The sequence below is a fragment of the Perca fluviatilis genome, chromosome 8, assembly GCF_010015445.1.
Source record: "Perca fluviatilis chromosome 8, GENO_Pfluv_1.0, whole genome shotgun sequence".
Lineage (NCBI taxonomy): Eukaryota > Metazoa > Chordata > Actinopteri > Perciformes > Percidae > Perca > Perca fluviatilis.
This window is the reverse complement of record NC_053119.1, coordinates 6,621,305-6,638,805: the sequence shown is the minus strand read 5'-3', so window position 1 is coordinate 6,638,805 and position 17,501 is coordinate 6,621,305. Positions and strand designations below refer to the sequence as shown.

The 17,501-nt window shown below is 42.0% G+C and overlaps 1 protein-coding gene across 1 annotated transcript in view; it reads left to right on the top strand.

Annotated features, from left to right (window-relative positions):
- The window catches only part of grm8b (glutamate receptor, metabotropic 8b), a 158,656-nt gene extending 157,582 nt beyond the window's left edge, over positions 1 to 1,074 (top strand). The window contains exon 11 of the mRNA XM_039809785.1: positions 482 to 1,074. Coding sequence (XP_039665719.1) covers positions 482 to 531 — 50 coding nt within the window. The 3' untranslated portion in view covers positions 532 to 1,074. The remainder of the gene's footprint in view (positions 1 to 481) is intronic.
- The last annotated feature ends 16,427 nt before the right edge of the window (positions 1,075 to 17,501 follow it).

Genomic DNA, 17,501 nt, shown 5'->3' with positions numbered 1-17,501 from the left:
GTGCTATTTGTTTCCGCACTTATATATACATGAAGAGTCCTTGTCTCACTTCAAAAAGGTGCTATAAAGATACAACTTATTATTAAACTGAATGTGAAATAACCGATCTAGCAGATATTCGTCCTGATTCTAAAATGACTTCATGGAGGACAAATTCAGGTTTTGAATCGGTCCGAGTGTCTCCCCGGCTTTACACATACTTTTAAAAAGGTCAGAATGAGCTTTCATGCAAACAACCTGATGTTGAGTTAGCTATTCTTAGAGCTTTACCGTTAGAGGAAAGAGGAAAGGTGGTGAGAACCCTTTTAAGAATCGTTAGCGTCTGATGTTTGGCTGCTCAGCAGATCTGCTCCACACAATTCCTGCCTTTTTATCCGTTGACTTCCACTGATCAGAATTCAGCCTCTGAACTCCGTTTAACTCCGGGGGATTGAAGCCAAGTGTCACTTTACTAATCTGCTGTTTGCTATTCTCTCCTCAGTGCCGCCAACGAAAACCACCTACGTCAGCTACACCAACCACGCCATGTGAAGAAAAGGACGGCTTTGACATGAGGACGTCCCGGGACATTTTAAAAGAAGCAGATTTCTGCCAGAAGTCATCGCGAGGTGCTCTGAGCAATCCGAAGGACCCGGAGGAGTGAGAAAATGAACCAACACATCTGTGGCATTTTTATGTTTACAGACAGCAGGGGAACAGGCCTGAACGGCGCCAGAGACTTGAAAGGATCACAACAGATAAACCATCAGAGAGGCCGCGAAGGAAGCAGGAGGATGGTAACCTGAAAGTAAAAAAAAAATAATTAACAAAAAATACAAGTGTTTTAGAAATAATTGTGGGGACCAATCATATTTGTTGTTATTCTAATTGTGCGTTTTAAAAAAGAAAAACAAAAAAACTTGTGGTTGTAACAATTTCTTGTCGTCCGACCGTCAACCTGCATTACGAGACGAGTCCGTTGCTGTTTTTCGGCTAAACTGATTTTGGTTGTGAAGTGTCTAAATGCCATGGTTGACTTGAAGCATGCCCGTTTTTTATACAAATGATCTATTTATAATAAAGGAATGTTTCACACGTTGGTGCCATGTTTGGGTCTGTTTGAGCGGGTTTGGATGAGAGAGTCACGGTTGTGTTGTTGTGTTTGTCGGGGGTTTTAGCGTCTTCTTGGTTTTCCAGTCAGTCGGGAGTGTTTGTGCTGCAAAGATGCCGTCGATCCGTCAATGGGAGACTCTTCTTGACACAGGGTATGTGTTCTCCTCCTCTTCCGCTATCTCCGCTATTTGTTTTTGCAGAGGGCAGCCTCGCTGCATCCGTAGCTTAGCACCGCCCAAGACGATTGTGATTGCTTTAAAGAAATCCAAACAAGCCAGAGCCTTTTTTCTTCCCTCTATATGTCCACCCAAGCAGACCTGTGGAGATCAGTCTTGCTATGTGAGACATACAAAATCGAAATCAACTAATAAATTATGATATGTTAGCATAGATTAAGCAGTATATTAAAGTGCCCATGTTATGCTCATTTTCAGGTTCATAATTGTATTTAGAGGTTGTATTAGAACAGGTTTACATGGTTTAATTTTCAAAAAACACCAACTTTTTGTTGTACTGCACATTGCTGCAGCTCCTCTTTTCACCCTGTGTGTTGAGCTCTCTGTTTTAGCTATATAGTGAGGCATCTTACTTCTATTCCATCTTTGTTGGGAGTCGCACATGTGCAGAACCTAGTTAAGGACTACTAGCCAGTCAGAAGCAGAGTATGAGGGCGTGCCCTGACAGTACCTAGTTAAAGACTACTAGCCAGTAAGAAGCAGAGTATGAGGGCGTGCCCTGACAGTACCTAGGTAAGGACTACTAGCCAGTCAGAAGCAGAGTATGAGGGCGTGCCCTGACAGTACCTAGGTAAGGACTACTAGCCAGTCAGAAGCAGAGTATGAGGGCGTGCCCTGACAGTACCTAGGTAAGGACTACTAGCCAGTCAGAAGCAGAGTATGAGGGGGTGCCATGCTAGCAGCTAGGCGAGCATTATAACGTGTGTTACAAAGTGACCATGTTTGTCTCTGAAGTAAAGGCTGGACTACAATAGAGCTGTTTAGAGCAGTTTGTGAACAGTGTTTTCTGTTGGAGATGGTAAGTCCCTTTGGGGTGGACTTTGGGCTTTTTCACTTTGTAAACCGATTACATGCACAAAAAAAGATATATAACACAATAAAGGAAAGGGAAAAAGCCAAAAAGCATAATATGAGCATTTTAAGTATTTCAAATTAGCTCCACTTTTACCAGCTGCAACATTAAAGTGATGTACCCTAAAGAGACGTGGGTAATTTTTCCCCCTCAAATCTATAGCTAGCAAAATTCTGCTAACGAAGTACTGCTAACGTTATGTGGCTAGAGTTGATATTTTACATTTACAGCATTGAATCGGTTAACAGTTACCTTGTCATCTTTAGGTTTGTTGATAACACTGTCAGGTGCATTTCATCATATTTTCAGGAAGATGAATAGCTTCTCCTCTGCAGCCATTCTGACTGCTACTCAAGAAAAGTTTCTTGTGTGCACGAAAAGAAAAAAAAATCCTCATGTCCCTTTAGGGGCTCCGTAGCATATCTATGCATTAATAATTATAATCCAATTATACATATTATTCCTAAATGAGCAATTCTGCATAACGCATACTTTTACTTTTACTGGTTAAGCCTCTGAGGACGACTGACGCGTTCAATGTTTCTATTAAAATTTCAGCGATAATACAGCGCAGAAATGTGTTTTAGATTCGGCAGGTCACATGTTTTCGCAAGAGATTTCAAGAATTTCAAAAAGCAAATTTCAAGTTTTCAGCTTTAGGTTCAAGTTATCTCTTTACACATTGCTCGAGGACAAATCTGGTCCTTGCTCAACAGAAAGCTAAGTAGTTTGTTCTGAACATTTCAAAATGAAACACATGAGTATCAGGTTATATGTAGTCTTGCATTGCCAGACCTTCCTCCACAGCGCTGTGGAGGAGGATCTGGCTAGTCTACACAGCATTCCGGGATGGGAGAAAAACGTGCTCTGGTTTATTGGCTTAAACCAATCACAATCGCCGGACGGAGCAACGGTGCCTCTGCAAAATAGTCTCGGGAAGGAACTTGTTTTGGTGGAACGTGTGTCAACAGGGGGGTCCTCAGAGTTACTGCAGGGGTCCACCAAATGATGAATGAATCCAACATATTATTAGCAAATATAAATCATCCTATTTATGAAAATAAAAAAACATTGAATATAAGCTTACTGGCCTATAGGTAAGGTAGCCATCCACAGATACAGTTCGTCCTATATTCACTCTGCCATATGTGTGTTTAACATTAAAACATGATTCATAAAATCATGCCAACAATTATTATTTTAATAGCTTAGTATTATGCACTAAAAAGGTATGTATAGAGGCTTTAGGCCGCCCTACATGTTATTGTAGACCCAGTTTAATATGCAACTTCATTTTATACAATATATGTAGTTGGGGGTCCCTGCTCCACCTCCCTCAGTTAAGAAAAAAAAAAAAAAGCCCCCTGCTGTAGAGTAGAGCCGAAGATCTTTGCCCGAACCTGACGAGACCATACGGGTTCCATTGGGTCTTAATTTCTATCATTTTACACGGGCTCGGGCTTGCGCGGTAAATGAGCGGTCAGGTGATGCGTTACGATTAGCGCGAAAATGGATGCTGAGGACGTGAAATGGAGGCCGGCCTCTGGGCTGGCGATTACGTTTTGGTTGCACCGGCAAAGAAAGCAAAGTCTGAGGTGTGGAAAACTTTTGACCATGTGCATAATGAGAATAATGAGCCAATGTATAAATGACAAAAGAGCCGTGTGCGTTCGTGCACACATTTTGAATAACGTCGGGCTGTAAACGGGTTCGGGCTTTTAAAAAGCTGTCAATCAAAATGTACTTGTCGGGCTCGGACCGAATTCTGTCGGGTTCAGGCCTCGTCGGGCCGAACTTTTAAGGCCTGATTACAGCTCTGCTGTAGAGTACTTCTTCCACCATCTCCCAGCATGATGAATCTGCAGAGTAGGAAATGAACAGAAACTCCATCCACACCGCGTTTCGACCTTAAACGTCTAAAGTCTGGCAGGAAACTCCTAGTGTGCACCTCATTACAGACTTTAAAAAAAAAGAAAAAAGAGACAGTCGATGTGATCGATATGTGCTGTGGAACAGGAGAGGCCGGATCAATAGGAGCTGCCAGAGAGAACTCACCATGCATGTAATGAATATTTCTGCATCTCCTGGCAGAGGAGAAGAACAAGACGAGGGCAGGTAGAGTCTGGGCGATAAAGCCCAGTGGGCATCCTGCTTTTATTTCCCCAGATGCCGCTCTCATTTCACGCACACTCGCAGCCAAATAAAAGAAAAAGCTCTGTCCTCCCCCTGAAAAAAATACTGAAGATGAAATTCTCCAAATCTTATTTTCTTTTCATCTGTTTGAACAGGAGTTTGCTGTCCTCAAACCTTAGCTCTTTCACACTTTAACAGCTTTCAGGTAAGAGTTTGTATTTCTACTTGTATTTATCTGACAAATATTTTGTATTGTTTTTGGTGTTGCTGTAAGATTGTGCTTCTGAGAATATAATAAATCAACAGTGGTGGAAAGTTACTAAGTACATTTACTCAATTACTGGACTTAAACATATGTCATTTTCTGCCACTAGGCGTCTCTTAATAAAAACAATAGCAAAAGACGGAGCAATGCCGTCATACACCTTCTCCCGGTTAGGATTCCTTCAGTGTTCTTTGTTCAGGAGGTTTTTACCAGGAGATGAATTATCCACAGAAGTCTCCTCTTCTTTAAAACAATTACATCCGCTGATTAACGGGTTTAAACACTGAATCAAGCAATTCCGAGTAAAAAATCTGTTTCTCCGATGATGTTCGCCTCGTCGGCGGAGGGGCTGTGAGCTGAGCTGCTGCTAACGTTTGCTTAGTCTCGCATTGCCAGACCTTCCTCCACGGCGCTGCGGAGGAGGGTCTGGCTGGTCCACACTGCATTCCGGGATGGGAGAAAAACATGCTCTGGTTTCTTGGCATTTCTTTAAACCAATCACAATCGTCTTAGACGGCGCTAATGGCGCCGGACAGAGCAACTGTGCTGCTGCAAAATAGCCCCGGGAAGGAACTTGTTTTGGTGGAACGTGTACGTTCAAAAGTAGTTTTAGTCATGCAACAGACAACTCCGATTGGACAGATAGTCTAGCTAGCTGTCTGGATTTACCCTGCAGAGATCTGAGGAGCAGTTAACCATAGTCCTCACAAATCCAGTTTAATCCAGAGTTTAGAACGCCAACACAAAGGAAGTGTTAGATAACAGACATCCGGCCGAAAATGAGGGACATCCAGCGGAATTTCCGGCAGCACCGCAGCAATCCCGTAAATGAAATGTCGTCACACCAAAGTAGCCGTGTGGGAACTCACGGGCGGGGCCAGCGGGACAAAGACTACTGCGCATATTCAGTGGACGCATATCACGGAAGTAAACCCTGAGTCTAGAAACTTTTTTGGCGGATACACCACTGAGCAACTCATTCATAGGAATGAACAGGGCTCCACCATCAACGTTGCATCCAGATCTTTTAATACATCCATGGTCGTCACACACACCTAAACCACGCCCGTAGCTGCCGGCAGTTCCTCACCGGACGCTGAAAGCATTTCTCCAAACGTGACAAGATTGATTTTCGTGCGATATGTGGTCCTGCCGGAATCCATCTGTCTTGCCAGCCAGCCAGGAAGGTGAAAAGTTAACGCACTCAACAATAGTTCTATGCACTAGTTCTAAAATCTGCTGACTAACAGTGGGGCCACTACGTTTCCCAAAAAGAGAAAGTCGCTCCCAGAGAGCATGAATCCACCCAGTAACAATAATGAATAGTAATCATCAGCACTTGCTGTCTGCAGTGACACACTGGGTGTTGGGCTCAGCACCGAGAGAAGAACCACGTGATACAGAAATGTGACAGACGACTCCGAAGAGGAAGAAATCAGCCGAGCAGGTTGGCAGAAGACACTGGTTGTATTTATGAAGTGACTGCCAGGAAGTAATCAGCTCCAGGGTGGACACTGCCAAAATAATCAACAAATGAAAATTAAATTCAGCCCACTGAGGTGACCAAAAATCCGAATTTGAATAAAAAGACAGACTGCTCACCTACATTACTGCTCTGAAGGGGGGAAATCGATCCAGACTACAATTTTAACCCTGTGAACATTTGTAATAAATGTTTTAGTGTATGCCTCCATGTTTCATTTTCGTTGAAGTTCTCCCTCACTTTAAAATATTGTGTTGCAGCCTTGTAGTCAAGACCACCTTAGTCTTGCATTACCAGACCTTCCTCCACAGTGCTGTGAAGGAGGGTCTGGCAAGTCCACACAGCATTCCGGGATGGGAGAAAAACGTGCTCTGGTTTATTGGCATTTCTTTAAACCAATCACAATCGTCTTAGACGGCGCTAGGTGCCGGACGGAGCAACGGTGCCTCATGTGTACGTTCAAAGGTTGTTTTAGTCGTGCAACAGAAAACTCCGATTGGACAGATAGTCTAGCTAGCTGTCTGGATTTACCCTGCAGAGATCTGAGGAGCAGTTAACCATAGTCCCCACAAATCCACCGGAGGTTAGAACGCCAACACAAAGAAAGAGGAAGGTGACGGACATCTGGCGGAATTTCCAGCCGCACCTGAACAATCCCGGAAATGAAACGCCATCGATATAGAATAAAATTGCAAAGACTTTCCTCCCCCGAAAAATGCTCATAAATGTCGTTTGTTCAAGCAGCAATTATGAACTATACTTATGTTTCTGGTAGCAGCGCCCTCCAGCTGCCGTAGTGGTTATGACGGGCGCAAAGCAGAAAGTAAGGTGATGAAATGTAAGAGCGGCAATTTAGTTTTCAATATAAGGAGACAGGCTGGGGAGGTTCACCCGGCAAAGCAGGGGTTTTAAAATAAAAGTAAACAGAGAGTTTTTTTTTTTATTTAACGAAGTTCAGCGTCGTAACCAGGGTTCAAAATTAACTTTTTCGTCCACCAGCCAAATGGCTAGTGAATGTTCAAATTTGACCAGCCACTTTGACCAACTAATAGATTACCATTATTTTTTTGGCTGGTGAGTGAAGCAAATGTACACTTGCATATTTTACCAGCATTTGGCTAGTAAATGGTGCTAATTTTTTAACCCTGGTCGTAACGTCTGTAACCACAATCTTTTTAGTTCTTGTGCCTAAATATAACCAATCTGCGACCATTTCACAACATTAAAGCGCCCATATTATGCTCATTTTCAGGTTCATAACTGTATTTTAAGGTTGTACCAGAATAGGTTTACATGGTTTAATTTTCAAAAAACACCATATTTTTGTTGTACTGCACAGCTCTCTCTCACTGCTGTAGATCCTCTTTTCACCTGGTTTCTGTTTTAGCAACAGAGTGAGACCTCTTTTCATCTTCTTCTTCTGTACTATCTTTGATTGCACTCGCACATGCTCAGTAGTTCAGATATAAAGCATGTCAGCTAGCTAACTCTAGAGACAGTAAAAGAAAGCCTGTTTCTCCAACTTTGGTCAGTTACAAGGCAGGATTAGCTGGGAGACTTCTAAATGAGGGCGCACATGTAAGTAGTTCTTTTGTAGATTATGGTGAACTTGTGTGTGTTGTAGCAGTGCTTTGCTATTGAGAACGACGTAGCATGCTAGCGTTAGCATTAGCGTTAGCATTAGCATTAGCGTTAGCATGCTAACGAGCTAACGGTTGTGGTTAGCCAGCTCATTTCGGACTGTGACGTCACAGTCCGAGCCGATTTTGAACAGCTCACTAGGAGACTGAAAGCAGGACACATTCAGAAACCGTATCTCACTCAAAACAGCATGGATGGATTTTTTTCAAAGTTTGTATGTGTGTGGAAGCACCAGAGACACAAAAGAACACCCCAAATCCCAGAAAAAGTGATTTTTTCATAATATGGGCACTTTAAAGACGCATTTCAAATCGGGACCTTTGGGTTCGAAACCGTGACCAAAGTTCCCTGGTTTAGATATGAGGTCGTATTTTACGCCAACAATAGGGGCGCGATTTTATGAAAAGCTCCTGTCGGCCGTATTTCAATCAGGAGAGACTTCGTTGCAGATATGCAAAGTTTTATTTGTTAGCTACATATGCAAAATATGAAATGTACAAAGTCTTTGGAGATTAGACTCCATCGTATCAAATATGTTTTAAAAAGGTAGAGAAACCCAGACATATCCCCCAATGGAGTCTAGACACTGGTGGTGGTGAAGGAGCACAAAGACCGAATCGAAGGCGCCAATGGGAGCGGTCAGTTGGACGAAGACCCAGGGTGCCGTGGGTGAAGATGACTGGAGGTGGAAGGGGAGGAGGAGAAGGAGGAGGAGGAGGAGGAGGAGGGTCGCACTCTTTGCCTGAAATGACAACTGACAACCGCAGAGGAGAGAACAGATTTAAAGCAGGGATGTCATGCTCTGATTGGCTTGTGAAATACATGGCCGAATGTGATCGGTTTAACTGAAAAGTGACTGCCTAGAAACAGCTGATCGGTTTAGGAGAGATGTGATAACGTTATTGAAGTCTCCCTGAAAGAACTTACGCTGAGCTTCATTAGAGGGTAGTAACAAACAACCGGTATGGTTTGGAGGACCTTATTATTATATATTGTATATGGTACTCACCTCCATGGGCTCTACATTTTTGTGAATAACACTTCCTTTTACCTAAGTAATATTTTCAATACAGGGCTTTTACTTTAACAGGGTAGTTTTTAGAGGTGTTGAAATTAATCCAATAATCGATGCATGGAATCGTGGACATGGACGATGCTGCATCGATAATCGGCAGGCTCATAATCGATTATTTCTGATTACAATTTAATGTAGGCCTAACAACATTTCTGTTTACATATTCTGTTATGTTTTGCACATTCAGGAAGTGCCGTGTGCTCAGTGCTGTATAGTTTTATTTATCCAATTTATTTAGTATTAGAGCTCTGCAGAATGTTTTGTTTTTGAAGCTTGAAAAGCTATGAATTAAATCTCCTACATGGCTTTAATAGAAACATTTACATCGTGATGCATCGAGATATCGAATCGAATTGAATCGCTGACCTGATAATCGTAATCGAATCGGGAGATCAGTGAAGATTCACACCTCTAGTATTTGTACAATGTGGTATTAGTACTTTTACTTGAAAATAGGATCTAAATACTTCTATATCTATGTCTATAACCTAATACAACAATAACAAACACATTCTCTCTCTGCATCTTATCTCCAGTAAACCTGAACACTGGCGGGGAATCCTGCACCATCAGCTTAATTGGCTCTTTGACAGACACACTGTAGGTTTTCCTCATTACTAAGCCCTTTCATCCAGCCGCTGTAGGTGGCCCCGGGGCCAATTACTCTCTGAGAGTTTACATTGTTTTAATGAATCTGCATTCGCAGAGAGGAGGAGGATGTGCGGAGCCGCAGATCGATTCAAATGGGCTTCAGTCGTAATGAAACCTTTATTTATTTTTATACAGAAATGCTGAAAAGAGTTCCATTTGATGTGATTGACTGACGTCAGTTTGACACACAGAGTTCAGAGCTGCTGTTTTAACATGAATCTGTCCTTCGGTCACATCAACATCAATATTAAATGACGTCTATTAGCAGCCGTACACTCAGAGTCTGTGACCAGCTGTAGTCAATAAGCACTCGTGCTTTTGTCTTTTATTCTGTCTTGACTTTGCTGGTTGTTAGTCAATAGAGAGAACGTTCACAATGGCTATTATGTATTATTTACAAATAGTAAATAAATATAATTTATGATTGGAACAAAATCACATAATATTTGATCCAACAATGCATTGCAGCAGCTTTTGAATGACTGCTGGTTAAAATCTAAGAGCCACAATCATTTTTTTATGATAATAATAGTGTATACTTTATTAATCCTGCAAGGGGAAATTACAGTGTTTTCACTCTGTTGTTATTACACACATTACACAGGCCTGAATTACACACACATGCTCAGTACCTATAGATGCACTAATGGAGAGATGTCAGAGTGAGGGGGCTGCCCATGGAAAGGCGCCCCGAGCAGTTGGGGGTTCGGTGCCTTGCTCAAGAGCACCTTGGCAGTGCCCAGGAGGTGAACTGGCACCTCTCCAGCTACCAGTCCACCGCCATACTTTGGTCCGTATGGGGTTCCCAACCCAACTCCATCCAGACTGAGCTACTTCCACCCCCATATTTATACTGACAAAATAAGCACAAAAATATATAGGGATAATGGTTATTTTTGCGGATTTGAACGCCGACAGGGTGATGGAAAATCTAAAGAAAAACAACACCTTCATATCATTTCAAATAATATGCACGAAAAATGATTATCAATAAACGATTATCAAAACAGATACCTATTAATTAATTGTCAATTGACTAATCTTTTCAGCTGTACTTGTAGAAACAGTTGGGTAGTTTAATTTATAACATAACATCAGATTATATAAACTCTGTGTGTTTTGTGTGCAGAAATCTGTATTTTTTTAGAGAAACTAAAGCTGTCAGAGAGATGTGGTGGAGAACTCGAGATCGGTCTTGGTCTCAAGACCACTTTGTGAAGGTCTCGGGATCAACCGCATTTTTATTCGGTCTTGTCTTTGTCTCCGATAAAGAGGACACTGGATTTTATTTCTAGACCACAACAGCCTTTTGATTATTTTATCAAGGCATTTCTCATGATACAACTGTGGCAATAAAAGAGGTGAATGAATAAGAATCTTAATTTGTTTTATTGCAGGTGGTTTTTTATGGGAATGTGGATCTTTCAGATCAATTTGAGGAGTGACCATGCAGTGTGGGACTCGCACTGGTCTCGGTCTCGATACACTCTGGTCTTGGTGATGACCTGGTCTCAGGTTAGGTGGTCTTGACTACAATACTGGTAACAAGTACAATATTTCTCTCTGAGATGTAGTGGAGTAAAAGTATGAAGTGGCATTAAATAAAAATACTCAAGTAGAAAAGTACTGAGTAAATGTACATACATTTCACCACGATCTGTTATAAATACTCAGTGGGAAACCCTGATGGGGTTTGTGAATCCTTTAAGCGACGCAGCAGCTAAGCAGAGGGATCTTCTATCAAAGCCTCCAGACTGCTGATTAAAGCCGGGCATCTTCAGGAATCAATATTTATTGTAACACCAGCTCAGCTGCTTCATCGGCCTTCGTATGAGAACAGAAATAATGATCCTGTTCCCGTCACATCGTCAGCTGATTTCACAACTGGCCAGCGCTGATGGATTCTGACGCACAAACAGAGCATTTATTTGTAACCTCTCAGCGATCGATTTGTGTGTGTGTGTGTGTGTGTGTGTGTGTGTGTATGTGTCTCTCTGAGGTTTTAATTGGCTGCAGGTGGTTCAGTCCCGGGTGGTCTCTGAACTGCAGGGACACATTTAGCGGTAGTGGTTTAGAGAATGGTCGGTTAGCTCACTGCTAACTCCCCACTCTGAGACTAACAGTCAGAAGGTCAAACTGTGGACTCTCATTCGGACTGTGGTGCGGACAAACAAACCAAACTCTGGTCCGCTTAAAAATGGGGGTCTTGGTTCGCTCCCAGGGTTCGCTAGAGATCGGTTCACTTCAGGTGAGAACGCGATCCGACCTAAAAACAGGAAGGTAACCAAAAACAGCACATTTACTAGCCTAGCTTAACCTTGCACACAATTGACTGACTTATATTTGATTTAAGGGATGATAACTTTTAGATCCATAACCTCTCATGACCATACATCACTCATCGTCTGTGACAGAACAGGATCAGCTCTCTCTCATCAGGGCCCTCTCCTTGACATTAAATATTACAAGCACTAAAGCAAAACCCAAAAACCTGGGTGAACGGATCACTTGTATTTAGCGTTGTTCACTTGTGATCTGATCGCCCAAGAAGCATTTTAAAACTTAAGAGCAAATAGAAAAATAGATGAACGCGAAAGAGAGAAAGAAAGAAAGCTGGAGAGCATTGAGAAAAGGGTCCAGGGTGAACGCTGATAAGGAAGGTTGTGAACGAGAGAATGAAAGTTGTTTCCTATTGGATTAACCAATCAAATTCATCAGATCTAGTTTAGCGAGTTGTTTCATCAATCATCACACTGATGTGCGTTAATCAAAGTCTGTTGTACAAGAAGAAGAGGGCGGCTTTGACGACACAAACACACGGAAAAAACATTTCGTCAGGAGGCCCGGTAACATCAATTTGTCACCTTTAAAATCAAGCGTCCCAATTGCCCCAGTTGTCAGCCATCAAACGAAGCCTTGAATTGCTCTAATGGGCTGCAAGTAAAATGGAAACTTCTCTGATTATTTTTCAGAAAGACCAAAAAAGAAGCGGTAACAATTTACATGAAGGTATCTACACAAGAGTGACATGACACTGTTATGAACACATGACACTGTCATGACACATGAACCCTAACCCTAAGTCGAACCATAACTCGTCATGACAAAAACCGAATGAGACTTACTAAAAGAAGCGTTATGTCAAGAACGTTTATGACTTGTTTATAATGTTTATGACACGTTCATGACAGCATCATGTCACTCTTATGTAGATACCTTCAAGTAGAGTGTAACCAAAGAAGCTTCACTTTGCTTCTGACACATTAAATATTAAATGACATAATGAAATTGCATAACGAGACCTAAGTGAATAAAAATACAGCAGAGGTTAATGATTAATTAGGGTATTATTACAGAATACAATTTGAAACAATATTGTTCAGCAAATAATAACTCAAATTGTGTGTGTTGTTTTTTAGGCCTGAACTTCAAACAAAGCTGTAAAAAGTGAATCCCAAAGAGCTGAGTTTGCATTTCAAACTCCTGATTTATGACCTGAGCCAACTGTGGACCAAAGTTACATTTTTTACCTGAACTCAAAATGCCATCTGTGATGAAATTGCAGGAGTATGTAAATGCAGAGACTCTTAAAACTGTCCAGAAACTACAAATACCCCCAGTTGTAAAAAAGTAAAAACTACACCTGTGACTGAAATGACAGCTTGTCTGTTTATGTATCTCCAAACTAAACTGCTGTCACACTCCACATTTTATTTCCTTTTTTGGAAAACATCTGACATTTTCGGAGCACAGTGCACACATTGGAGTAGGCGTGCGCTCGCTCGCGGCAATCTATTTTTGCAAATTGAACATATTCATATTCAGATTGGCTGATCTCAGATCATTCACTGGGATTCTTGTGTGATACAAACATGTAAATCAGATGGCTGATTAGCATGTGAAATCTTCTGTTTACATGTCACAGGCGTCTGTTGACTATTTATACACCGCACAATGAAAGATGGTTTTAACAAATTAATTTTTTTTTTTTTCAAACTCATACATATACATAAGCTTGAAGAGGTGGAACAGCTCGTTTCTGCAAACTGGTCTTCGCTGTTCGACTGCAGAAACACATCAGGCTGTCTTGTGTAGGTCCAATGTGTAGGAATTTCTCCCATTTACCGTGGAGATCATATATCGCAATCAAATCTCTCGCACCACGCAGTTCAAAGTACGTATTAACAGCTACATTAGCCTTCAAAAAGCCGGTCTCTTGCTCTTTCTGGACAAAATTCCTGAAATTTGGATTTAGAATACGTGTCCTCCATGTTTCTTTCTTCAAACTTGCCGCGGCCGGGAAGCTACGATACCAATTAGCAGCATTAGCAGCACCTGTGAGTTTATCATGTGACCGCGAAAACGCGAAAAAGCGGAGCAGTATGTCCTGTATGTCCCTTACCGGCTAACGTATTTCAAGATGGCGCATGAATAAGGAGCGTCTGCCTCAGTTCATGCGAATGGAAATGTAAAATTTCAAGCCAAAAGGAATACTTGGACTTGATGGTGGCGGTAAATATTCATGAAAAAGAACAAGTTTGTGAACGGGCAACACAGATTTTGATAATGAACAATTTAACACACAACGTTACACACTGGACCTTTAAGTCAAGTGTATTAGTACAGTTAGCTTTTCATCAAACAGAAAGGCAGGACATACTTTGAGAGCGTCAGTGCAATTCATTCTCTAAATTACAGCGGCCATTACTGTCTTTTAAAGCATCATTAAGGGATTCTTTTGGCCACTTGGGGGGCAGCAGAACAAGAAAACCATGGCTGTTCTCATTAACCGTTGTAATGCACTGTAATTTGTATTCATTCCACGTATTTCTTATTGTATGCATCGGGTCGGGGCAGATAGTCGAGTCCTAAAACAAAGGGCTTTCAGGCGGGGGAGCGGAGTTTGTTTCCTACAAGTTAAGGGGAATACACAAGACTTTCATCCAGGAAACGGGTGTTCATGTCCTGGGAGTACCTACTACTTAAGGGGACCGGTGTTATAACCCAAACCACAGTCTTTATTCTTATCTTAACTAGTGGTTTTGGAGCCTAAATTTAATTGTTGTCGCCACATGATGGACACCGTTTGTTGGCTGAATTTAAAGTTGTAGTCCGTAAGATTTCCATCTAGTTAACTGTCTGTTAAGTTCCTGTCTATCGAAGAGTGAGTTAAAACAATGGGTGATTGAGCATATGACCCACTGATAAAAGCGCTTGTATTTGCTGCTTTGCCAAGTGCTACAATCTCAGTGGCTGGGGTTACTTTCCCTGTCCTAAACTCAAATGCAGCGCACAGTTAGGGGCGATTTTTACGTCTGTTGGCAGGGGTCGGTCTCCCCATCTGCCCCACGGTCTGCCCTGGTGGGGCTCGTCACTGACGATTATGGCGCGTTCCATTGTACTTGGAAATTGGGAACTTCCGAAAAGGAAAGATGCAAAGAAACGGTACAGTTTCATTACTTCCCGACTCACAATGGGGGACCAAAAGGCCCTTCAACTTCGAGTCCAAAGAAAAATAAACAAAAAAACTAAACTCCCACACCCGCAAGAGCCGATGCCGGCTGAGGTCACATGTCACCTTTGGCCATCGACTGCAGCCAGGTTATGTGTGCAGCTCAGGTGGAACACAGACACCCTGGCTCGGTCTGTCCTCTCTCTAATGAAGCACCCTCTCTCCATGGAGTCGCCAAAGCGGCAGCTAGAAACAACCTAACTCAATCTTGCGGACTGCAACTCATGTTTTCTATTTAATTACAGATCTACATTTGTGATAGATGCCATAATTTATGACCTCGGTTTCTCTATCGTTAATCTTGCACATCATTTATTAGAATTAAAGAATTCTTATTTATAAAGTCTGACAGTGCCCAGAATGACAAGCTGGGATATTCATTTGTATTTGCTTCACACTTTAAATTAAGAGTAACCAAAAATACACACAGGTGCTGAACACATATTACACATACACAAACACTACTGCTGATACACACCTGCACATAAAGACACTATCAGTGTATATGAACTCTCTCTCTCTCTCTCTCTCTCTCTCTCTCTCTCTCTCTCTCTCTCTCTCTCCACCAGCCTCCTCTTCATCATCTCCCTCCCGGGCAGAGACTATAATTAGCCGTGGCCCCCCCCGGGGCCCCTGCAGGCGCAGATGACCCATCCTGGGCGCTCTGAAATTAATGATCCACATGCTGTCCTCTCACGCACACAGTGCATTATTTACTGTTAACTTTGGCAGCCAAAGGAATCACTGTATTTTTCTTCATTAAGGCGTCGCTCCGAGGCAGCGTGTTTATTCACATAGACACCCCGAGGATTGTGGGAGGAAGCAAACCACTCTGGAACCAAGGACGACGTCAGCGCTAATAGCTGTGGGTTTAGTTCATTTATTTATTTGTTTTTCTTGTCGCTTGCCACCCTGCCGTCTGTCTGCGGATGTGAATATCAGGAGCTCGCTGCTGCAGACGCTGCAGAGTCTGAGCTGGGAGGACTCGAGGTGGGGGTGTGGTGGATTTCAGCAGATGAGGCTCAAACTGGTGAGAAACCAGGACCAAACAGGACTGAATGAATGAGATTTCATATGGAAACCGCTCACATAGAATTTTAATAATCAGGCTAACGCACTGACTTGATCCATGTCCTTCATATATGTTTACAATCTATCTATAATTTTATCATCCTGATACTGATCCTATTTTGTCACTGAAATAATGTTGGTCTATTCTGTTCACACATCTATTCAGTCCCTCCAGAAAAACGCGATTATGCGATCGCATAATTCAATGCATAATCCGCCAATTATGCGGGGGCAACATTTGTTCAAATACGCCGCACTTTCGGCGCATAAATTGTCAATTTCCACTCAAAATATGCGGGGCTTGCATGATTTCATAATCCACGCATTTTTGTTCCAAAAAATTAAGTCACGTATATCTTAGCAGAAAGTTGAAAAATGTTCACACAAGAGCAGCCATTTTCCCCTATTGCCATGGGAACGTTATGAACATATGATGACGGGAACATCATCGAAAAGCAGGGTGCTGGGGGAATCACTTTTTTTCTCTTATTCATCAAACTGCAATTTTTGCAAGTTCCTTCAATTTCATCGCATAAAATTGCATAAATATCCCTCATATTCCATCGCATTTTTTAAGAAAACGTGCCGCATAATCAAGGATTTTTGCCCGCAACAATCACAAAAAAACTCCACATTTTTCTGGAAGGACTGTCTATTGCATGTCTGTCAGGGAGAGGGATCCCTGCGCTCAAAGTTCAAATTATTTAAAATTTGACGTAGTTGCTGCTGACCTTTCGAAAGAGCAACCGTTACCTAGCAACGGGAAATAGCTTCTTTGCCACCCTTGATGACGAATACTAGGCGCCCTACCTAGCGGTGCACCTAGTATTCGTCATAGTATTATCTTGTGTTTTGGTAGCCCGTGCATATAAAACTACAGAGCTAAGCGCTAGGCCGCCAGGCTGAAGGTAAAGGTGGAATGGCCTACCTTGCGACCGGTTCACTCCTTGGTCCGGCACCGGTTAGTCGGTGCTCCGTTGATAGTTCATTAGTGGACATTTAACTAGCAGACAAATAACATTAACACAACTTGATGGGGGGGAAAAGCTTTCTGCGTCACGACATTTAGTAACACGTCTTTCCTCCTGCAACTGTCCTCTCAGTCTACCTAACCTAACAGCTCTGTGACGCAGGTAAGCCACACCCACCTCAGCCTGGCAACCAATAGAAAACGATTGTGCTGTGACACCTGTGTAACTTTTTCTTTATTCGAAGCGAGGGTCAAAGGACAAAGGGCGTCGTTTTCTGTACAGACTTTAAAAAACCCTTTAAGACAAATTTGTATGTTGTGATTTCGAGCAATATATATATAAGGACTTGACTGTACTTATGATAAAGTAGGCCACTTTTGCGCCATTTGCAAGTGTAAGCGTATGAAAAAAAACAATGTCAAAATACAGTATATATATATATATATATATATATATATATATATATATATATATATATATATATATATATAAAATAGTGGCCGGGTTAGCTCAGTTGG